Source organism: Macaca mulatta, chromosome 1 (assembly GCF_049350105.2).
Source record: "Macaca mulatta isolate MMU2019108-1 chromosome 1, T2T-MMU8v2.0, whole genome shotgun sequence".
NCBI lineage: Eukaryota > Metazoa > Chordata > Mammalia > Primates > Cercopithecidae > Macaca > Macaca mulatta.
Window position 1 is genome coordinate 193,374,224 of NC_133406.1, and position 23,850 is coordinate 193,398,073.

The 23,850-nt window shown below is 42.4% G+C and overlaps 1 protein-coding gene and 1 long non-coding RNA gene across 10 annotated transcripts in view; one reads left to right on the forward strand and one right to left on the reverse strand.

Moving 5' to 3' along the window:
- Positions 1–23,850, forward strand: part of STIL (STIL centriolar assembly protein) — an 80,287-nt gene that overhangs the window by 11,344 nt on the left and 45,093 nt on the right. For 4 of the 9 annotated variants that reach the window (XM_028834000.2, XM_015138974.3, XM_028834007.2 and 1 more), the window contains exons 2-8: positions 5,030–5,557; positions 9,553–9,639; positions 13,476–13,583; positions 16,127–16,239; positions 16,725–16,912; positions 18,276–18,523; positions 22,566–22,649. In XM_028834000.2, the coding sequence (XP_028689833.2) occupies positions 9,596–9,639; positions 13,476–13,583; positions 16,127–16,239; positions 16,725–16,912; positions 18,276–18,523; positions 22,566–22,649 (785 nt within the window). In that variant the 5' untranslated portion in view covers positions 5,030–5,557; positions 9,553–9,595. Of the gene's footprint in view, positions 1–5,029; positions 5,558–6,435; positions 6,645–9,552; positions 9,640–13,475; positions 13,584–16,126; positions 16,240–16,724; positions 16,913–18,275; positions 18,524–22,565; positions 22,650–23,850 lie in introns of those variants that run through there. The other 5 variants (XM_001109592.5, XM_077957901.1, XM_077957926.1 and 2 more) reach the window with 4 other exon arrangements.
- Positions 448–3,037, reverse strand: LOC144333529 (uncharacterized). Its single transcript, XR_013402243.1, has 2 exons — positions 2,360–3,037; positions 448–656 (listed from the first exon to the last, which is right to left on the reverse strand). It is a non-coding gene; the product is annotated as an uncharacterized LOC144333529 (long non-coding RNA).

The window sequence follows — 23,850 nt, forward strand, 5'->3', positions numbered from 1 at the left end:
TGAGGTGGGTGGATTATTTGAGACCAGGAGGTTGAGGTTGCAGTGAGCTATGATTGTGCCACTGCACTCCAGCCTGGGCAACAGAGCAAGGCACTGTCTCTAAAAAACAAAAAAAGGAAAGAAGGAAGTGTACCTACTGTCACCTTGACTATTGAGGTTGGCTTGATGACCCATCAGAAGTAGTGTTTGTCAGGTTTTCCCGTTGTAAAGTCACTTTCCTCCCTCTGCCTTTCTCCCTCAACCCAATATTATACACTTTGAAGAAATGTCATTACGTGCAGCCCACACCTAAGGAGTGGGGGTTATGTGTTATGCTCACCCCTTCCCTTTTGTCTAACTCATACTACATTTCTCTTTCTAATATCAAAGTACTTTTAAAGAAAATCATAAATCATGAGAAGCTGACACAGAATTCCTTTCTTTTACATGCTAAATTCAATCTGGAATCAAATCATATTGATTATTCCTTCAAAATATATCCAGAATACAATAACCTCTCCCCACCTCCATTGCTACCATTCTGGTCCAAGTCACCATCTATCTCCTAAGTTATTGCAGCAGTTTTTGAACTGGTCTCCTTGCATCTCTGCCCTTGCCCCATACAGTTTATTCTCAATATAGCAATCAATGGTCCTTTTAAAACCTAAAATCATAGCCTCAGCCAGGTGCAGTGGCTCACGCCTGTAATTCCAGCACTTTGGGAGGCCGCGGCAGGCGGGTTGCCTGAGGTCAGGAGTTTGAGACCAGCCAGGCCTATATGGTGAAAATCCCTCCCTACCAAAAATACAAAAATTAGCTGGGCGTGGTGGCGGGGACCTGTATTCCCAGCTGCGGGAGGCTGAGGCACAAGAAATGCTTGAACCTGGGAGGTGGAGGTTGCAGTGAGCCTAGATGGTGCCACTGCACTCCAGCCTGGGCAACAGAGCAAGACTCCATCTCAAAAAACAAAACAGGCCGGGCGCGGTGGCTCAAGCCTGTAATCCCAGCACTTTGGGAGGCCGAGACGGGCGGATCACGAGGTCAGGAGATCGAGACCATCCTGGCTAACACGGTGAAACCCCGTCTCTACTAAAAAATACAAAAAACTAGCCGGGAGAGGTGGTGGGCGCCTGTAGTCCCAGCTACTCGGGAGGCTGAGGCAGGAGAATGGCGTAAACCCGGGAGGCGGAGCTTGCAGTGAGCTGAGATCCGGCCACTGCACTCCAGCCCGGGCAACAGAGCCAGACTCCGTCTCAAAAAAAAAAAAAAAAAAAAAAACCAAACCAAACAAAAAAAAACCTAAAATTAGATTATGTCAGTCCTGTATATAAAATCTTCCAGGCCGGGGGTGGTGGCTCACGCCTGTAATCCCAGCACTTTGGGAGGCTGAGGCAGACAAATCACGAGGTCAGAAGTTCAAGACGAGCCTGGCCAACATGGTGAAACCCTGTCTCTACTAAAAATAAAAAAAATTAGCTGGGCATAGTGGCGGGCGCCTGTAATCCCAGCTACTCGGGAGGCTGAGGCAGGGTTCATCGCTTGAACCTGCTAGTCGTAGGTTGCAGTGAGCTGAGATCACACCACTGTACTCCAGGCCTGGCGCCAGAGTGAGACTCCGTCTCAAAAAAAATCATCCAAAGGCGTCCCATGTAACTCAGGGCCTTTGCACTTCATGTGCCTAATGGCAATCATTGAGATGTGTAACTTTTCTTTCCAGAAATAACTTTTCAGTCAGCTGCAAAGACTGCAGTTGCCTGACAGCCTCTCGCTGTGGCCTTTGGAATCTGCCTTAGCTTTGGTGCTTGTTCTTTCTTGGAAGCCTCAGGCAATGACTAGGCACAGCAAGTATTCTAGGGCCTAGCCATTTCTGCCTAATGTGGGACTCCTCTAATGGACAATCTTTGCTCTGGAGCTCCTCATTGGGCTGGCCAGCAGTTTGTCAGACATGCATGGCTGTCTGAGGCCCTTCCTGTTCTCACACTAGAGCTCAGGAACTGACCATCATTCCCCTTAAAATGTGTGCCATAGATGCCAAGAATTTTTTCAGGAAAGCAGAGAATGATGCTCTATAGAGCATATATTTCTTTTTTTTTTTTTTTTTCCTGGAGATGTAGTCTCACTCTGTTGCCTAGGCGGAGTGTGGTGTTGTGATTTCGGCTCACTGCAAACTCTGCCTCCCAGATTCAAGCGATTCTCCTGCCTCAGCCTCCCTAGTAGTTGGGATTACAAGTGCTCACCCCTATGCCCAGCTAATTTTTGTATTTTTAGCAGAGATGGCGTTTCACCATGTTGGGCAGGCTGGTCTTGAACTCCTGACTTCAGGTGATCCACCTGCTTTAGCCTCCCAAAGTGCTGGGATTACAGGCGTGAGCCACTGCACCTGGCCTTAGAGCACATATTTCTTTGCTAGTTTGATACATTTTTCAGAATAGTGTTTTCACTCTCTTAAAAGGGTAGATGCTTATTCTGACCAGGGCAGCCTACAAATACAGCTCAGACTTTAAGATATTTCCATATTGCTCAGGAAACTAACAAAAGTGGAGTGTTGAGCAAAGTAAGTGACATTTCAAATCCTGACTCTGCACTAACTAGCTGTGGGATCGTAACACATTTCATCTCTTGTTAAATAGGGATAACACTTCTGTACTTTGGCTGTTAGGAGAATAATATCAGATACTGGTGGAGAAAGCACTAATACCACATTAGCTGTGGAAATAATTATAAATTATCAAAGGAATATTAATACAATATATACAGTCTTCCCTCTGTATCCATGGGGGATTGGTTCCAGGAACCCCAGGGATACCAATTTGGCTCACAGATACTCAAGTCTTTTATATAAAATGCTGTAGTATTTGCATATAACCAGTGTACAGTCATCCTTATACTTTAAATTATCTTAAAACAAAAATTAGTTGGGCATGGTGGCATGTGCCTGTAGTCTCAGTTTCTGGGGAGGCTGAAGTGGAGGATCACTTCAGCCAGAAGTTGAGTCTGTGGTGACAGAGCAAGACCCTGTCTCAAAAAAAAAAAAAAAAAAAAAAAAAAAAATTAAAAATCATCTCTAGACTACTTATAATAACTAATTGTATGAACTAATTGTATAATACCTAGCACATTGTGTAATACCTAATACAGTGTACATGCTATGTAAAAAGTGGTTATAGGTTTTTGTTTTTGTTTTTTTTGAGACAGAGTTTCACTCTTGTCACCCAGGCTGGAGTGCAATGGCGCAATCTTGGCTCACTGCAACCTCCGCCTCCCAGGTTCAAGCGATTCTCCTGCCTCAGCCTCCCTAGTAGCTGGAATTACAGGCATGTGCCACCACACGTGGCTGATTTTGTGTTTTTAGTAGAGATGGGGTTTCTCCATGTTAGTCAGGCTGGTCTCGAACTCCCGACCTCAGGTGATCCGCCCACCTCAGCCTCCCAAAGTGCTGGGATTATAGGCATGAGCCACTGTGCCTGGTCAAAGTGGTTATGGTTTTAAATTAAATTATTTGCGAGATAGGGTCTCACTCTGTCACCCAGGCTGGAGTGCAGTGGTACAATCATAGCTCACTGTAGCCTCAAACTCCTGGGCACAAGCAATCCTCCCACCTAAGCCTTCCCAGTAGCTAGGGCTACAGGCCTGTACTACCACATCCCACTAATTCTTAAATTTTCTGTAGAAACAGGATGCTGCTATATTGCCCAGGCTGGTCTTGAACTGTTGGTCTCAAGCGATCCTCCCATCTCAGCCTTGCAAAGTGTTGGGATTACAGGCAGGAGCTACCGCACCCAATATGTGTGTCTTATTTGTATTATTATTTTTGAGGCAGGGTCTTGATCTGTCACCCAGGCTGGAGTGCAGTGGCACAATCTCAGTTCACTGCAACCTCTGCCTCCCCAGTTCAAGCCATCCTCCCACCTCAGCCTCCCAAGTAGTAGGACTACAGGCACATGCCACCATGCCTGGTGAATTTTTTGTATTTTTTGTAGAGATAGGGTTTTGCCATGTTGCCCAGACTGGATTTGTGTTATTTTTATTGTTGTTATTTTGTTTTTTTCCCCTCTGAATATTTCCATTTGTGGTTGGCTGAATCCGTGGATATGGAACCCACTGATAGAGGGCTGACTGTACATAAATACATAAAATATCAATACTATATATAATATCAATAGTTGTAGAGATAGGCATATATGGTTTATAAATTTAAGTCACATTCTTTTCTTCTATTCAACGAGAATTTAAAATTTTTATGTTACTTTGCTGGGGGCGGTGGCTCACTCCTGTAATCCCAGCAGTTTCAGAGGCCGAGGTGGGCAGATCACTTAAGGTCAGGAATTCCAGATCAGCCTGGCGGCCAACATGGTGAAACCTGGTCTCTACTAAAAATACAAAAACTAGCCGGCCGTTGTAGTGCTTGCCTGTAACCCCAGCTATTCCGGAGGCTGAGGCAGGAGAATTGCTTGAACCTGGAAGGCAGTGTGCAGTGAGTTGCAGTGAGCCAAGATAGTGCCACTGCACTCCAGCCTGGGCGACAGAGCAAGACACCGTCTCAATCAATCAATAAATTAATAAATAAAAATTTGGGCCCAGCGTGGTGGCTCACGCCTGTAATCCCAGCACTTTGGGAGGCCAAGGCGGGTGGATCACCTGAGGTCAAGAGTTCAAGACCAGCCTAGCCAACGTGGTAAAACCCCGTCTCTACTAAAAAACACAAAAATTAGCCGGGCGTGGTGGTGGGTGGTAGATCTCAGCTACTTGGAAGCCTGAGACAGGAGAATGGCTTGAACTCGGGAGGGGGAGGTTGCGGTGAGCCGAGATCGCGCCATCGCACTGCAGCCTGGGCGACAGAGTGAGATTCCACCTCAAAAATAAATAAATAAATAAATAAATAGTATCACTAACACAGATGGCTTCCTAGGAAATAAACTGGAAGAAATCTAGAACTTGAGGATAAGTAATCAGAAAAAGGAAAAATTAAAATGTAAATTTTAGAATAAAAATTAAAAAGTAAGAAACTGGAAGAACTCTAACTTTGTTTTTTGTGCTTTCGGGTAAATAGTTTGGAAACTGTTCTTCAGGTGTCCGCTTCCAGTATCCGACCGATGACCGTCTTATAGAGCACTTCCGGCTTCATCTGCCACTCGCTCCTCCGTCTACCTAGGTGGGCTTTCCATTGCGCTAGCGGAAAGCCTACCCCGCCCCGGAACTTAACCGTTGACGAAATGAAAGGTTTAAATCCTCCGAACCTCGATCCTGGAGCGCCGATGGCGCCCGCAGTTCTCCAAGAAGACTTGGGATTGGTCGAGCGTAGAACCAGCACGGGGCGCTGATTGGTTGGCACGCCAGTACGTAACGGCGACCGTGCGCGGCGCTCTAGCACCACCCCCGCTCCCTGACTGGCGGGGTTTCTGACCAGTCAGCAGGCGCGGCGCGGCCTTCGGTTTCGCGAGCCTGTGTTTGCCGCCGAGATTCCCGCGACCCCAACGTCCCAGAGGCGGTACCGGAGTTGGTAGTGAGGTGGTGGTGCTCCCTGGCGCCGGCTCCTGCTTCTACCCTGCAAACAGACCTCAGCTCCGCGGAAGTTGCGGTAAGTGGAGCTTTGTGCTGCTGGTTCCCCCCTGAGGGGCGGCAGCGGGGCCCGGGGAAGGTTGGTGGGACCATTCAAAGCCCTGTAGTGGGTTCCGCCCTCCAGGAGCCTGGAGCCGATGACGAGAAGGGGAGCTAGTGGGAGAAATTAAGCATTCCATGAAATCCTTGGGTATGATCTGAGCTAAGATATGCGAAAGAGGTTTGCAGTCGATAACGTGCTATTTAAAGTTGTTTTTACGGTGGGAATTTCTTGAGGCCTGAAACCTTGAATGCTCCCTCTTGCATTCCTCACAATTTCTGGCTTACACTCTGCTACGTAGTAAAGGGATCAGTTAATGTTTGAAGTTCGTGGACTACTGGAAGTAAAGTGTAAGCCGCGAAGTGCGAGAATGCTATGCGTGTGAGTACAGAGACAGTATAGTACCATCACCGGGGTGTTTGGGAGAAGGTTTCACAGAGGAAGTGACATTCGAGTTGGATTGTGAGGGATGGCGGGGGTTTACCAGGGCATTCCAAGTTAAGGGGAGCAGCCTGTGCAGATACTGAAACCGGGGCACTGCAAGTAGTTCAGTTTGACTGGAATGTAGGATGAGTGGATGGGGGTTAAGGTTGGAATAATAGAGTGGGGCTGGATTGTGAAGATCCTTTATTCTGTGTGTAAAGAAGAGCCATCGGCTTTTTAAAAAAAATTATTTTTATTTTTATTTTTGAGACGCAGTTTCACTCTTTGGCCCAGGCTGGAGTGAAGTGGCATGATCTTGGCTCACAGCAACCTCCGTCCCCCGGGTTCAAGCGATTCTCCTGCCTCAGCCTCCCTAGTAGCTGGGATTATGGGCACATGCCACCACGCTCAGCAGTTTTTTGTATTTTTACTAGAGACGGGGTTTCACCATATTGGCCAGGCTGGTCTCGAACTCCTGACTTCAGGTGATCCACCCACTTCGGCCTCCCAAAATGTTGAGATTACAGGCGTGAGCCACCGCGCCTGACATGAGCCATTGACTTTTAAAGCAGGAGAATAATTTGATCAGATTTATATCAAAATACCCTTCTAGCAGCACTGTGGGGACTTTTCCGTAAGTACCGTGAGAGTTGATGAAGTTAGCAACTGAGTTGGTGGGTATGGAAAGATTATTTGTATGGAAGAAGGGATGAGGATGATTTGAAGGTTTCTATTGTATACGATGATGCCTTCACCTGAGAATATGTTTTGCTAGGTATAGATATTGTGTGGTTTTAGTTTCATTAGCTTTAATTGCTTGTACAACACTGACAGTGAAACTACCTTATGTATATTGTTTTAAAATGAGAAATCAACATTATCCATCTTTTCACTCCAATGAATAAAGAAGACACAATAGCACATTTTAAGATACTTCTGTTTAATGAAGAAAAAATTGGCACTTTTTATACTTTGTAGAGTTATAGTTATCCACGTGAATACTGTTATCCGTGACAACCAAGTACTAAGGAAGGGTTTTAGGATTTAAAGCCTGCATTCCATGGAAGCTGCATTAAACCTTTTAAGTCCAGATATTTCTAAGAAGGACTTTTTAGTCAACTTTTTTTTTTTGAGACAGAGTCTCGCTCTGTCGCCCAGGCTAGAGTTCAGTGGTGCAATCTCCACTCACTGCAAGCTCTGCCTCCTGGGTTCACGCCATTCTCCTGCCTCAGCCTCCCGAGTAGCTGGACTACAGGTGACCGCCACCACGCCCCACTAATTTTTTGTATTTTTAGTAGAGACGGGGTTTCACCATGTTAGCCTGGATGGTCTCAATCTCCTGACCTCGTGATCTGCCTGCTTCGGCCTCCCAAAGTGTTGGAATTACAGGCATGAGCCACCGTGCCTGGCCTAGTCAACTTTATTAAGAACACATTTTTCGGCCGGGCGCGGTGGCTCAAGCCTGTAATCCCAGCACTTTGGGAGGCCGAGGCGGGTGGATCACGAGGTCAGGAGATCGAGACTATCCTGGCTAACATGGTGAAACCCCGTCTCTACTAAAAATACAAAAAAAACTAGCCGGGCGTGGTGGCGGGCGCCTGTAGTCCCAGCTACTTGGGAGGCTGAGGCGGGAGAATGGCGTGAACCCGGGAGGCGGAGCTTGCAGTGAGCCGAGATCACGCCACTGCACTCCAGCCTGGGAGACACAGCGAGACTCCGTCTCAAAAAAAAAAAAAAAAAAAAAAAGAACACATTTTTCTCTGCCTTGAACAAGGTATAAGAGCACTTTCAATAGGATTTTCAGCCTCTGACTTTATCTAAAAAGTCTCTTCTAAATAATCTCTGCACCTGGATTAATTATCCTTTTCTCCTTTATCTTGCTTCACACAGAGTGAGACAGAGACTCACTCTCTTGCCCAGGCTGGAGTGCAGTGGGACAATCTCGGCTCACTGCAACCTCTGCCTCCCAGGTTCAGACGATTCTCCTGCCCCAGCCTCCTGGCTAGCTGGGATTACAGGTGTGCACCACCATGCCCAGCTAATTTTTGTGTTTTTAGTAGAGAAGGGGTTTCACCATGTTGGCCAGGATAGTCTCAGACTCCTGACCTCAGGTGATCCACCTGCCTCAGCCTCCCAAAGTGCTGGAATTACAGGAATGAGCCACCACACCCGGCCTTAGACAGTTTCTTTTTCCTAGAATTGATACAGAATGTTCAGGACCTAAAGAACTCTAAGACTTGAAAGAATATAGGACATACTAAACTCTAAAGAAAGGACTATGAGGTCTTAGATGGAACTATCCAGTGGGCAGTTAGAAATATGGCTTTGAAACATCCAGGCATGGCGGCTCATGCCTATAATCCCAGCACTTTTCGAGGCTAAGGCGGATGGATTGCTTTAGTCCAAGAGTTCGAGACCAGCCTGGGCAACATGACAAAACCCTGTCTCTACAAAAAATACAAAAAAATTAGCCAGGTGCGGTAGTGAATGCCTGTGGTCCCAGCTATTCGGGAGGCTGAGGTGGGAGGATCACCTGAGCTCAGGTGGTGGAGGTTGCAGTGAGCTGAGATTGCATCACTGTACTACTTCAGCCTGGGCTACAGAGTGAGACCCTGTCTCAAAAGAAAAAAAAAAAAAAGAAAATGGATTTGAAACTCAGAAGAGAGGTGGAGCTAAAGGTTTGCTATAGATAGGTGAGTATAGAAGCAATAGGAATGGAGGAGAGTACCCAGAGAGAGCATCTGGAGTTAAAAAAAGAATACTGGGCTGGGTGCAGTGGCTCATGCCTATAATCCCAGCACTTTGGGAGGCCGAGGTGGGCGGATCATGAGGTCAAATCGGGACCATCCCGACCAATGTGGTGAAACCCCATCTCTGCTAAAAATACAAAAATTAGCTGGGTGTGGTGGCATGCACCTGTAGTCCCAGCTACTCAGAAGGCTGAGGCAGGAGAATCACTTGAACTCAGGAGGCAGAGGTTGCAGTGAGCTGAGATTGCGCTGCTGCATTCCAGCCTAACGACAGAACAAGACTGCGTCTCAAAAAAAAAGGAAAAAAGTACACTGATTTTTTAGTGACACAAGTCAGTTTGTGGGAATGCAGTACTTTTTTTTTTTCCACTGAAGATTCTTTAATGACTTCATTGTAGGCCCAATAAATATCTAACCCAAATCATTCTTTTCTGCTGCTTCATGGTTTTATGAGGATTGTAAGGCTTTTGGTCAAAATCTCATACATTTAATACGACCTGCCCTATCAAGCTCACTAAGTTGATACCAAGGTTTTGGGGCAGAATCTGAGCTTTTCTTAAGGGATAGGTATATTGGTAGATTTTGCTGCCTAGAATAAATATTCACAGTAATTTATTGGCAGAATGACTGTAACATATGAAAATGATTGGCAGAATATATAAGCATTTAATCTTATTAATCTATAGTCACACTTCATATAAGAAGTAATCTAATTTTGCCTGTAATTTTAATATGTGGTTAAATCATATTTTTCTTCTTTGTTTTTATCATTCATTAGTAATATTCTCTTTAATTCTTTAGGATACTGAGAATTTGAAATTAAAGAAATCATTCACCAGACATCATGGAGCCTATATATCCTCTTGCATGGCCCCAGATGAATACCAGGTATAGAAGTATTTTTACAAATATTTGTCTTACAGCTGTTCACATAACTTGGGAAGGTAGGTTGGAAGAGAAAAAAGAACATGATCTTTAGAATCAGGAAATTCTGGGTTCATATCCCAGCTCTACCACTTGTTAGGTAGGTTACCTTGATCAAGTTAATTAACTAAGCCTCAGTTCCTCATCTGTAAAATGAGGATGGTAATCTCTGTCTCACAGAAGATTATTGTGAAGGGTTAAATAAGATTACTAAACTAAAGGGTCTAGTACATAATAGGCACTCAGTAAATACTAGTTCCATCCCCTCCTTCAGTTATTTTCATAACACAGATCTTTATTGACGGGAAATAGTACCTGAACTTAAGAGGCTAAAAATTACCTCAGTGTTTGTTTACTTTCTAGACAAGTGGGAAAGTGGTTGGGTTCCTTCCCTCTTACAAATACTAATTCCTTGATGCGAATAATTTCACATTAGGTATACCAAATTTCCTCAGATGTTCCTAAGCCTTTGTCATGTGAAGTAGGAGCTTGCCACCTGTCTCCCAATTTTCTCTGTCCCTAGTTACTATGGGGACTGGGCAAATCAACTTGTATTGTTTGGCTCTTTGGATCATTTATTGCTCTTTTTTCCCCTAGGGAACAACAATTAATGCCGACATGTGCATTTTTTTTTTCTTCCAAACTAGAATTACATTCATGGGTCCCCTTTATTCTCTGTAATGTCTTTCTTTGTGCCAGATGTTCTTGATGAACATAATGGGAAACATGACCCAAGGAGGCTATCATATATTCCTTTTGCTTTAATTTTGGCTCTTGTGTTCTACCCCCCTGCCATCTCTTATTTCAAAATTTGTCGGCGCGGTGGCTCAAGCCTGTAATCCCAGCACTTTGGGAGGCCGAGATGGGCGGATCACGAGGTCAGGAGATAGAGACCATCCTAGCTAACACGGTGAAACCCCGTCTCTACTAAAAACAAATACAAAAAATTAGCCGGGCGTGGTGGCGGGCACCTGTAGTCCCAGCTACTTGGGAGGCTGAGGCAGGAGAATGGTGTGAACCCGGGAGGCGGAGCTTGCAGTGAGCCGAGATGGCGCCACTGCACTCCAGTCTGGGCAACAGAGCTAGACTCCGTCTCAAAAAAAAAAAAAAAAAAAAGAAATTTGTCAGTGGGCCAGGTGGTTCATGCCTGTAATCCCAGCACTTTGGGAGGCTGAGGTGGGCAGATTGCTTGAGCTCAGGAGTTCAAAATCAGCCTGGGCAACATGGGAAACCCCGTGTAGACAGAAAAATTTTCTTAACTTCTGTTCTTAGAAGGGTACAGTTGTGTAACAAGTTCAGTATATTTTGTTTCTAATTTTAAAAATTTAAATTTTTGTGGGTATGTGGTATATGTATTTATGGGGTATATGACATTTTTATAAGGCATGCAATGTGTAATAATCATATATGGGAAATAGGGTATCCATCCCCTTAAGCATTTATCTTTTGTGTTACAGACAATCCAACTGTACACTTAGTTACTATTTTTTTATTTTTTATTTTTTAATTTTTGGAGACAGAGTCTCACTTTGTCGCCCATGCTGGTTTCGCCCTGTTGGCCAGGCTGGTCTCGAACTCCTGGCCTCAAGTGATCCACCTCCCTTGGCCTCCCAAAATGCTGACATTATAGGTGTGAGCAACCGGGCCTGGCCCCATTAGTGGTCTTTTTCTTATTGTGGTTTTCCTGTACTATTCATTCATGTAAAATGAAAAGTTTTTTATGGTAGCCTATATGATTTAATATTGAAACCTTGCTTTACACTGCCCCTGCCATCTTTGTTGAGGAATTATTTATAATTATGTCCTTTTGATGCTTCAGTAATTAAACTTGTGCAGTATTTTGTTATTCCAAAATACCAACTTTGGAAACACTGGAAAATAATTAAGAATCTATTAAGGTTTTTTGCTTTTCATAACTATTGGGTATTGTCTAGCAATTATCTGAAATTAGTTCAGAAAGACAGATTTTAGTCCAGGAGCCATGGCTCATGCCTATAATCCCAGTGTTTTGGGAGGCCAAGGTGGGAAGATTGCTTGAAACCATGAGTTCAAGACCAGTCTGGGGAACATAGTGGGACCCTGTGTCTACAAAAAATACGAAAGTAAACCTCACGTGGTGGTGCACATTTGTGGTCCTAGCTGCTCTAGAGGCTCCCTTGAGCCCAGGAGTTTAAGGCTGCAGTGAGCTACGATTGTGCCCCTGCGCTCCAGCTTGGGCAGCAGAGCAAGGCCCTGCTCTTTAAAAAAAAAAAAACAAAGAAAAGAAAAGAAAGATTTTAGTTTAAATGTAAATGTAAATTTATGATTTATACTCGTTTTTCTGTTACTTAAAAGGGACTTTATAGGATTGTCTTGTTCTTTTTTGAGACGGAGTCTCGCTCTGTCGCTCAGGCTGGAGTGCAGTGGCGCAATCTCGGCTCACTGCAAGCTCCGCCTCCCGGGTTCACACCATTCTCCGGCCTCAGCCTCCCGAGTAGCTGGGACTACAGGCGCCCGCCACTGCGCCCGGCTAATTTTTTCTATTTTTAGTAGAGACGGGGTTTCACCATGGTCTCGATCTGCTGACCTTGTGATCCGCCCGCCTCGGCCTTCCAAAGTGCTGGGATTACAGGCGTGAGCCACCGCGCCCGGCCTTGTCTTGTTCTTTTTTAAAAGCTTGTGTATGTATAAATTTACATATGCATAGATAAAAAGGGCAAATAAGCCAAATTTTGAGTGTCTATTCTCCTGGTAGTAGAGTTACAAGTGAGTTTTCTTTTTTAAAAAATATATTTTGGGCCGGGCGCGGTGGCTCACGCCTGTAATCCCAGCACTTTGGGAGGCTGAAGCGGTGGATCATGAGGTCAGGAGTTTGAGACCAGTTTGGCCAACATGGTGAAACCCCGTCTCTACTAAAGATACAAAAAATTACCTGCATGTGGTAGTGTACCCCCGTAATCCTAGTTACTTGGGAGGCTGAGGTGGGAGGATCACTTGAACCCAGAGGCGGAGGTTGCAGTAAGCTGAGATCACGCCATTGCACTCCAGCCTGGGCAACAGGGTGAGATTCCGTCTGAAAAAAAAAAAAAGGCTGGGCATGGTGGCTCACGCCTGTAATCCCAGCACTTTGGGAGGGTGAAATGGGCAGATCATGAGGTCAGGAGATCGAGACCATCCTGACTAACATGGTGAAACCCTGTCTATACTAAAATACAAAAAATTAGCCAGGCATGATGGTATGCGCCTGTAGTCCCAGCTACTTGGGAGGCTGAGGCTGGAGAATCACTTCAACCTTGGAGGTGGAGGTTGCAGTAAGCCGAGATTGCACCACAACACTCCAGCCTGGGTGACAGAGTGAGAATCTGTTTCAAAAAAAAAAAGAGTATTTTTTGGCCGGGCACAGTGGCTAATGCCTATAATCCTAGCACTTTGGGAGGCCGAGGCAGGTGGATGACTTGAGGTCAGGAGTTCGAGACCAGCTTGGCCCACATAGCGAAACCCCGTCTCTACTAAAAATACAAAAATTAGCTGGATGTGGTGGCGCATACCTGTAATCCCAGGTACTCAGGAAGCTAAGGCAGGGGAATTGCTTGAACCCGGGAGGCAGAGGTTGCAGTGAGCTGAGATCATGCTACTGCACTCCAGCCTGGGTGATGGAGTGAGACTGCGTCTCAAAAAAAAAAAATATATATATATACTCTTTGAAGATTACAAAAGTAATCTGAAAATACCATCACCTTAAAGATAGTTAATTGTTTCCTACCAAATGCCTACCAAGTTTGCTAATCCTTGTGCTTTAATTTTAAATTGTTTTTTGAAAGGTTTCCTTCAAGCAGGATGGTACCTTTCCACTTTCCTCCATCAAAATGTGCACTTTGGAACCCAACGCCAACTGGAGATTTCATCTACTTACATCTCAGTTACTACAGGTATAACATGTTTCTTTTTTTCAAATCAAACCAGTATAAACAAGAGTAATACAAAGATGTGTAAGGCAAAGTTGATTACTATGACCAATTATTAATTTTTCTTTACTTTTCTTTTAGAAGCTCCCCTCAGGCAAAATCTTCCTTCTGCTGCTTCTTAACATCTGTTCCTTGTACTTTTGAGAGATAATCTTAATTTCCCAGTTTTTTGCAAATTCTGCATATTGTAGGAATTCAAAAGAGGTGAAATATAATAAAAACTGAAAGTGTCTTTTATCATATCAGCATGGTGTCTTTGTAGAACATTGAGAAGCTTGAACCGATTTTTGAGTGGATCAGATTAGGAGTATAAAACCTTGTGGTTACCTCCAGGACCTTGACAGAAAGACAAGAAAGAAGTTTAGGTGTAAAGTAATAGAAAATAGATCTATTGAGGTTTTGTACCTAAGATTTACTTGTTAAAAGTAGTATTCTAAGAAAGATAGATTGTGGTGGGGAGAGCCTTGAGTCAGCCTAGCTTCAAGATGCTTTTCTGTAATCACACAGATGTATACTGTAATGGTTTAAGGTTCTGTAACTGGGCTGGGCGTGGTGGCTCACACCTGTAACCCCAGCACTTTGGGAGGTTGAGGCAGGAGGATTGCTTGAAGTCAGGAGTTTGAAAGCAGCCTGGGCAACAAAGTGAGACTTTGTCTCAATAAAAAATTAAAATAAAAAGTAAAAAAAACAAAAGAAAAAAAAAAGTGCAATAACTGGAGGAAGACTGCCTAGGGAATCAAATCCTGATTCTACTGCTTATTTATGCGACCTCAGTAAAGTAGCCAAGGATCAGGTTCCTTTTTTATAAAATGACTAATAATACCAGTTTCACAGTTCTCTTCTAGGGGTTAAATAAGACTCTGTAAAGCAATTGTCACAGTGCCTGGAATAGAAAGTATTTCATAAATGGCATCTATTATATATTATAAGGACTTAGAGCAATGTAGCAGTATTCAGATCAAGAGGAAAGAATGAAACAAGGTGTTTTGAAGAAATAGTTTGTAGTATTTGATGACTGACTGACTAGAGGAATGAAGGAAAGATACAAGTCAGAAAGTATTCAGGTTCAACACTGGTTGGCAGAGAAGGGTGGTACTATTGACAAAAATAGGGAGAGTCTTATGGAAGTTCAACTAAATAATGGTTAGTCCTGTTTTTATTTTTTTTATTGTTATCTTTCTATACATTTTGAGTAGTTTCCTTTGTTTTTCAAGTCTACTTATTTTCTCTTTAGCTGTGCTTAGCTGCCATCTAACCTGTTCATTTAGGTTTGGTTGGGTGTTTTTGTTTTTGTTTTTGAGATGGAGTTTTGCTCTTGTTGTCCAGGCTGGAGTGCAATGGCATGATGTAGGCTCACTGCAACCTCCACCTCCCAGGTACAAGCAATTCTCCTGTCTCAGCCTCCCAAGTAGCTTGAATTACAGGCATGTGCCACCATGCCTGGCTAATTTTTTTATATTTAGTAGAGATGGGGTTTCACCATGTTAGTCAGGCTGGTCACGAACTCCTGACCTCAGGTGATACCTGCCTCGGCCTCCCAAAGTGCTGGGGTTACAGGCGTGTGCCACTGCGCCTGGCCCTCATTTAGGTTTTTTAAATGTGGCGGTGTACCATATATATGAAAGGATACTTATAGTATATATGCATAGTTAATAGAATAAAAATACACATTTGTGTACCTATCCCCAGTTAATTATATAACTCATTGAATTTTTGCAAATTATATTTTTTATTTCTTTAAGTTCCATATGGCTTTTTTATTCAAATTTGCCTGGTCTGTTTTCATAGTATCTTATTCCTGGCTCATATTTTGGTTTTCCTTTTACATTTTTTAAAACATTTAAATCATACTATATTTTGTATTCAATACAGTAGTTTCCCCCCTTTATACATGGTTTCACTTTCTGTGGTTTCAGTTACCCACAGTATAGTACAATAAGGTATTTTGAGAGACAGACTATATTCATACAACTTTTATTAGAGTATACTGTTAAAATTATTCTATTGTATTATTATTGTTTTTAATCACTTACTGTGCCTAATTTATAATTTAAACTTTATCATAGATATGTATGTATAGGAAAAAACATAGTGTATATAGGATTTGTTACTATCTGCGGTTTCAGACATCCACTTGGGGGTCTGGAACATGTCTCCCAGAGATAAGGGGGCACCACTGTAATGCTAATTATATCTGAAGCCCATCCACAGTATGTAAAGAAATAGATGTGATTGTTTTAACTTACAAAAACAGGAGACCTACCTGCTGAGGTTCATCAAGTTAACAAAATGCCTGGAGAACAACTGTAGTCTCAGTGTCTGTTTATTGCCATTCTAGTTTCCAGGTGGCCCTCCCTATCCCCTGCCTTTGACCCTGGGATTTCCTGACAATGATCTTTCTGTACATTTTTTAAAATGTGTGTTATAATTTAGACAGCATTTTATGGCAGGAGGTTTTTTTAAGATATGAGGTCTACCATGTTCATAAAAGACTTGTTGTTTTTCAGAAATCCAAAGCTTGTAGTGACTAAAAAGACCATCCGACTTGCTTATCGTCATGCTAAGCAGAATAAAAAAAATTCATCATGCTTTTTACTTGGTTCTCTGACAGTAGACGAAGGTAATACACTTTTAAAAATTGACCAGTGCTCACATCTGTAATCCCTGCACGTTGGGAGGCTGGAGTGGGAGGATTGCTTGAACCTGGGAGTTTAAGACCAGCTTGCATAACATAGTGAGACCCCATCAGTACAAGAAAACCTTTTTAAAAATTACTTGTATGACTGCAATAGAATTTATTGATTCGGTCAACTATTGTATTTGCTTTGTGCTAATTTTCTTTGCTGTGTACCAAGGATATGAAGATGAGTAAAACCATCAATTACAGAATTCACTATCTGGTCAGATGGATGAATGTATATAAGCAAGTAAGAGTTTAGTATACTCTTGTAAAAGTTTAGTTTACTGTAAGATTTTAGTTTAGTATTTAAGAGTTTAGTGTATTATTGATATGAACAAAGTGCTTTGCTATAATGTAGTCTTGCTGGGTTGGTTTTACGTTTTTAATCAGTATACTATATAATAGCTGTTATTTTTGTTCTACAGATGAAGAAGGTGTGACATTGACAGTAGATCGCTTTGATCCTGGTCGAGAAGTACCTGAATGTCTAGAAATAACCCCTACTGCTTCTCTTCCTGGGGACTTTTTGATTCCATGCAAAGTTCATGTTCAAGAACTTTGTTCAAGAGAAATGATAGTTCACAGTGTAGATGACTTCAGTTCAGCTTTAAAGGTGCGATTCATTGACAACTTGATAGTTAATTCAACACAAGAATCAAACTATGTTTAGTATGCTGTATTTTAGTAAAACCATATTTGAGAATTATTCACAATAATTTGATTGAATTATTGTGAACCTAAAATCCAACTAAATGTGTTTCTGAGAGCAAAACTTCTAGGTAAGCCTTTCAGAAGAAGCAGTGTAACCAAGATAAGAAAGTTCAAGATGTACTTAGGGTAGTGTTCGGGGTATACATTTTTGCTGAATTTGTGGGCAGTCAGACTGGAGTATTAATTTGGTCAGATTATAAGAGAGGCTTGCCTGGGCATGGTGGCTTGTGTCTGTAATCCCAACACTTTGGAAGGCTGAGGCAGGTGGATTGCTTGAGCCCGACACTCCAGCCTTGGTGGGAGCAAGATTCTTTCTCAAGAAAAAAGAGCCTTGTCTGCCAGCCTTAGGAATTTGAACTTTGTCATACGGGCCATGTAGTAATTGAAGGTTCTTGAGAAAAGGAAACAGTGTCAAATCAGAAATAAGTTAATCTGATAGGGTAGGCTGACTGAAGTTATAGAGAGTAGCCATTGTGGTAGTTGGGCTGGTGTGTATTACAGAGGGATGTATTAACCTATAGTACAATGGTAGCAGTGAAACTTGGAAGGACACAGTGGGCATGGGCAAATACAGAGGGAGAACTAACTTGACAGTTTGTGGTAGCAAGAAAGGAATCAAAGAGGAATGGACTTTAGATTCTCTGAGACTCAATCAGAATTATTTTATGAGGCCAGGCACGGTGGCTCACGCCTATAATCCCAGCACTTTAGGAGGCTGAGGCGGGCTGATCAAGAGGAGTTCAAGACCAACCTGGCCAACATGGTAAAACCCCATCTCTACTAAAAATACAAAAAATTAGCTGGGTGTGGTGGCACATACCTGTAATCCCAGCTACTTGGGAGGCTGAGGCAGGAGAATCGCTTGAACTGGGAGGTGGAGTTTGTGGTGAGCTGAGATTGTGCCACTGCACTCCAGCCTGAGCAAAAAAACGAGACTCCTCAAAAAAAAAAATAAGACTTATTTTATGTCCATTTTTTCCCATGTAGTAAGTATTTATTGGGGGTGACTTCCCAATATGACTGAAGTGCTGCTAGGATATTTGCATTGGAAATGTGTAGTGGAGCTTGGGACAGTGAATCTTACTTGCTTTGATATAATTATTCACATAATCTTTTGGTCACATGGAAGAAATGAGAACTGAAATGTAAGTCAGAACTCATTTAATTTTATTAGTGCAAGATATTATATATGTATATGTATCAGTATAAAATAAACTTTGCACGTTTCGAAGTTGTAAAATAATTATTTAATATTGATTTCTCAGGCTCTACAGTGCCATATATGTAGCAAAGATTCCTTGGACTGTGGTAAGCTGCTTTCCCTAAGAGCTCATATCACTTCCAGGGAGACTTTGGACAGTGTGGAATTTGACTTGCATTGGGCAGCAGTAACTCTAGCAAATAACTTCAAATGCACACCTGTGAAGCCCATCCCCATTATTCCAACAGCTCTGGCAAGAAACTTGAGCAGTAATCTGAATATTTCTCAAGTTCAAGGGACTTATAAATATGGGTAAGTAAAAGATACATTAATCTAAACATTAGTTGCATTAGTATATTTTCAGAATGTCCGTGTAATATGAAAGAATTGTGCAGTCAGTTTACATGCCAGAGATATGGTGGCTTGGTTAATAACAAGGGAAAGTAAAAAATGAAGTGGTTTATTTTTGTTGAATATAAAGTTTTCTTTAAGTTGTGCCACCACCTACAAAAAACTGGTGGTAGGGCCCGGCGCGGTGGCTCACACCTGTACTTGGGGAGGCCCAGGTGGGCGGATCACCTGAGGTCAGGAGTTCAAGATCAGTCTGGCCAACATGGCGGAACCCTGTCTGTACTAAAAATATAAAAATTAACTGAGCGTGGTGGTGCATGCCTGTAGTCCCAGCTACTCGGGAGGTTGAGGAGGGAGGATCACTTGAACCTGGGAGGTGGAGGTTGCAGTGAGCTGAGATCGCACCACTGCATTCCAGCCTGGGCAGCGGAGACTCCATTTCAAACAAAAAAGACAAAACTGAGTGGCCATAAAGTATAATGTCTGGACAACTCAGTTCCTTTTTTGAGATGATGTCTTGTTCTGTCACCCAGACTGGCATGCAATGGTGGGAACTTGGCTCACTTCCACCTCTACCTCTCTGGTTCAAGCGATCCTCCCACCTCAGCCTCCCGAGTAGCTGTGATTACAGGTGCACGCCACTATACCAGCTAATTTTTGTATTTTTAGTAGAAATAAGGTTTCATCATGTTGGCCAGGCTGGACTTGAACTCCAGACCTCAGGTGATCCTCCTGCCTCAGCCTCCCAAAGTGCTGAGATTACAGGGGTGAGCCACCATGCCCAGTCCCGGAGACCTCAGTTCTAAAAAAAAAAAAAAAGTTGGTGTTAAATATATTAAAATTGGAGGCCAAGGCGGGCAGATCACGAGGTCAGTAGTTCGAGACTAGCCTGACCAACATGGTGAAACTCCATCTCTACTAAAAATACCAAAAAAAAAAAAAGAAAAAAAAATTAACTGGGTGTGGTGGCGCATGCCTGTGTAATCCCAGCTACTCAGGAGACTGAGACAGGAGAATTGCTTGAACCTGGAAGGCGGAGGTTGCAGTGAGCTGAGATCACACCATTGCACTCCAGTGTGGGCGGCACAGCGAGACTCTATTTCAAAAAAAAAAGAACAAACAAAAAAATTGGTTGATAATTTATTATTTGAAAATGTAAGGAGAAATTATGTTCTATATTACATATTCTGTGTTATTGTTCATATTTTATTTAGGTTTTAGGCCATTTTTTTTCTTAACTATAACCTGACTAATTATGAACCCAAGGGAGGCTAGATAATTTATTTATAGTATGCAGTTTTAACTGTGAATAATGAGCATTGCAGATAGAGAAAGGAGATAATTAAATAAAAAGTTACAGTACTCTTGCTTACCAAATTGCCAACTACTTGAGGGTGGAGTTTCCTTACAGAGCTGGAGTAGAATCCTCTCCAGCTTCCTATCTCCACTCTTAATTTCTTAGGAAATATAAGCCAAAATGCATGCTTTCTAATCCTCAGCAGGGCTACTTCCCTGAATCTTCATCTATTTTCTTTATCTATTATCTACAAAACTAGGTTAGACAATATAAGCACTCTCTACTTTAAAGTTTGACCAGAGACTGCTCCAAATATTACACTTCTGGCTTCCTTTCCCAGTGACTCCACCCTAGTTCCTGTTAGGCCTTTCAATCTAAAAATGTTTGCCAAAGTACACTCAATTCCAAGTCTTATTCTCTAAAAATACCTTTTCAGAACCAGATTCTGACCAGAGCTGTGCTTTCTGGTGGCCCAAAGGAAAAATTGTTGGTATATTCCAAAATCATGGAGTGGTCAAAAGTGAGCAAAACTTGTTTGAGTTAAACGAAACATTTAATTCTCTTGAATTAATAAAGTACTTCTCAAGTGGAGCATGGGATTTTTATTTAAATTAACAAAAAAATTAATTTGTTTTCCTTAGTACCCATGCCCATTTACTTGAATAGCATGAATTTACCTTTCTTGGAATTATCCATCTGTGACTGCTGGGCATGCTGGTAATAACCAGAATGTTCAGTATTCTGTCAATCACCTATTCCCCTTGCCCCTTCCTATCTAGAATCGTCTATGGTGACATTTGCCATGCCAGGTGCATTGGCACACACCTGTAATCCTAGCTGCTTGGGAGACTGAAGCAGGAGGATGGCTTGAGCATAGGGTTTCAAGGCTGCTGTAAGCTACAATAGTGCCTGTGAATAGCCACTGCTCTCCAGCTAGGACAATATAGTGAGACCCCATCATTAAAAAAAAAAAAAAATTGACATTTGCCCTTTATATATTCTAATATTTACTGGGGCCTATTATGGAATAGGTATTATGTTAGACATTGGAAATAAATAGATTAAAAACTATACTTACTATCCATTGAATATGTTGACATCTAAACATGATGTGTTATAATGGAGGTTTATATACAGTGCTGGGAAAGTAGGGGGAGGGATATCCAAATTTCCTGGGGAAATCATAGAAAGCTTGAACTAATTTTTTTTTTTTTTTTGAGACGGAGTCTCGCTCTGTCACCAGACTGGAGTGCAGTGGCGTGATTTCAGCTCACTGCAACCTCCGCCTCCCGGGTTCAAGCGATTCTCTTGCCTTAGCCTCCCAAGTAGCTGGGATTACAGGCGCCCGCCACCACACCCGGCTAATTTTTGTATTTTTAGTAGAGATGGGGTTTCACCATCTTAGCCAGACTTGTCTTGAACTCCTGACCTCGTGATCCACCTGCCTCAGCCTTCCAAAGTGCTGGGATTACAGACGTGAGCCACCGTGCCCGGCCGCCTGAACTAATTCTTTTAAGGAGTAGAAATTTATCAGATGAGCAAGACATGAGGGAGAACTTTCAAAGCAGCTGTGTCATTGTTGATATGTAAATCTTAGGCCAACTCAGGCTTAATATTCTTGTCACAAGACCTGACAAATGTATTGTCTTTGTGTTTTAGTGTTATTAGAGCAATAAAATATATCATCAGTGGTAATACCAAGGCTTTATATCAATAATGGCATTTTGTTTTCTGTTTTTGAGATGGAGTCTCACTGTGTCGCCCAGGCTGAAATGCAGTGGTGCGATCTCAGCTCACTGCAACCTCCACTTCCTGGGTTCAAGTGATTCATTCTCCTGCCCCAGCCTCCCCAAGTAGCTGGGATTACAGGCGTGTGCCACAATGACCAGCTAATTTTTTTTTGTATTTTCAGTAGAGATGGGGGTTTTGCCATGTTGGCCATGCTGGTCTTGAACTCCTGACCTCAAGTGATCTGCCCGCCTCAGCCTCCCAAAGTGCTGGGATTACAGGCATGAGCCACCACTTCTGGCCCACTAATGGCATTGTTTTCGAAGAAAGATATAACAATAAAATAAACAATTCTATTTTGGTTTTTTTGTATTCTTATAACTTACTGTCAATAATAAATAAAATATAAATATAGTGTAATGTCCTTTTAGGGAAGACTGAGCTTTTGGGTTTTATCATGATGGTTCCAAAGTCCTTTGACAGTGGTTGGAGGAATGTGGCACATGGAGGGTTGATTATACCTCTCCTAATTCAGCCTCCTTCACTTAGAAGTCACATCTGTTGCAGTCTTGTCAAATCACTTGGATGCATGAACATTTTCCAGTAATAGGGAATTCAGTTCTTCCAAGGAAACCTATTTGGTTCTGAAATTGTCTGCCTTAATGTTAACACTCTTGATTAAAGTAAATTGTAAGTAAAGTTATAGAGCAAAACTTTTTTAAAAAGTTGTATAATCTTCAATGTCTTTTAATTGATAGATGGAAGTTTTAAGGTATTAAATCTCTTTAATCTCTTCCTCTTACCAGAGTCTTTTTACTGAGTCAGTACAAAGTTTCTGTTGTGTTTCTTTTGTGTGTGCAAGACAATGTTCATTTGAATTATCTCCACTTTCTAAAGTATGCTTCAGCATCTAGATTATGTCTTTTAGGTAAAAAGTACATAATTTCAGTTATTTTCACATGAATGTCTTCTGTTTAGATATCTTACCATGGATGAAACACGCAAATTGTTACTTTTGTTGGAATCTGATCCCAAGGTTTATTCTCTACCATTAGTGGGAATGTAAGTATTACATTATTTATGAAAACCTTATCAGCCAAATGTTCAAATGTATATGATAAGCGTGTGACTCAGTTGTACTATAACTATTTACATCATTTTATAAAGCCACAAAGATAAGTGGTTGTCAGGTTTTCTTATTTTACTATTAGAATCAGCTAAAATAAGATTTTGCCCAATCTTTTTTTTTTTGAGATGGAGTCTCACTGTGTGCCCAGACTGGAGTGCAGCGGAGAGATCTTGGCACACTGCAGTCTCCATCCCCTAGGTTCAAGTGATTCTCATGCCTCACCCTCCCAAGTAGCTGGGATTACAGGCATGCATCACTGTGCCTGGCTAATTTTTGTTCTTTTAGTAGAGATGGGGTTTTACCATGTTGGCCAGGCTGGTCTCGAACCCCTGGCCTCAAGTGATTTACCCGCCTCAGCCTCCCAAAGTGCTTGGATTACAGGCGTGAACTATCGTGCTTGGCCAGATTTTGCCCAACCCTAGGAGGAACTCTAATATATAAAACAGATAAAAGTTTAGTTCTATGGCTGGGCACAGTGGCTCATGCCTATAATCCCAGCATTTTTGGAGGCCAAGGTGGGTGGATCACCTGAGGTCAGGAGTTCAAGGCCAGCCTGGATAACATGGTGAAACCCCGTTTCTACTAAAAATACAAAAAATTAGCCGGGCATGGTGGTGTGTGCCTGTAATGCCAGCTACTCGGGAGGCTGAGGCAGGAGAATCACTTGAACCCAGGAGGTGGAGGTTGCAGTGAGCTGAGATTGTGCCATTGCACTCCAGCTTGGGCAACAAGAGTGAAACTGCATCTCAAAAAATATAAAAAATAAAAGTTGAATTCTCCTAGTTGAAGGTGAAGCCTTAGAGCCCTATTTCTTCAATATTCTCTCACTACCACTCATCCTTAAGTCACCCTAAAGAACTCACGGCTCATAATAATACCATTTAAAATCTACTGTCAGGCAATCTTGCAGAAACTCCTTTAGTGTTAATGGTCTTCTCTTTAGTAGTTAATGATATTTATGTGTTTAATTTATATATATATGTGAGTGTGTGTATATATATATAGACCCGTGTGTGTGTGTGTGTGTATATATATATATATATATATATATATATACACACACAGGCTGGAGTGCAGTGGCACAATCATGACTCACTGCAGCCTCAATCTCTGGGGTTCAGGTGATCCTCCTAC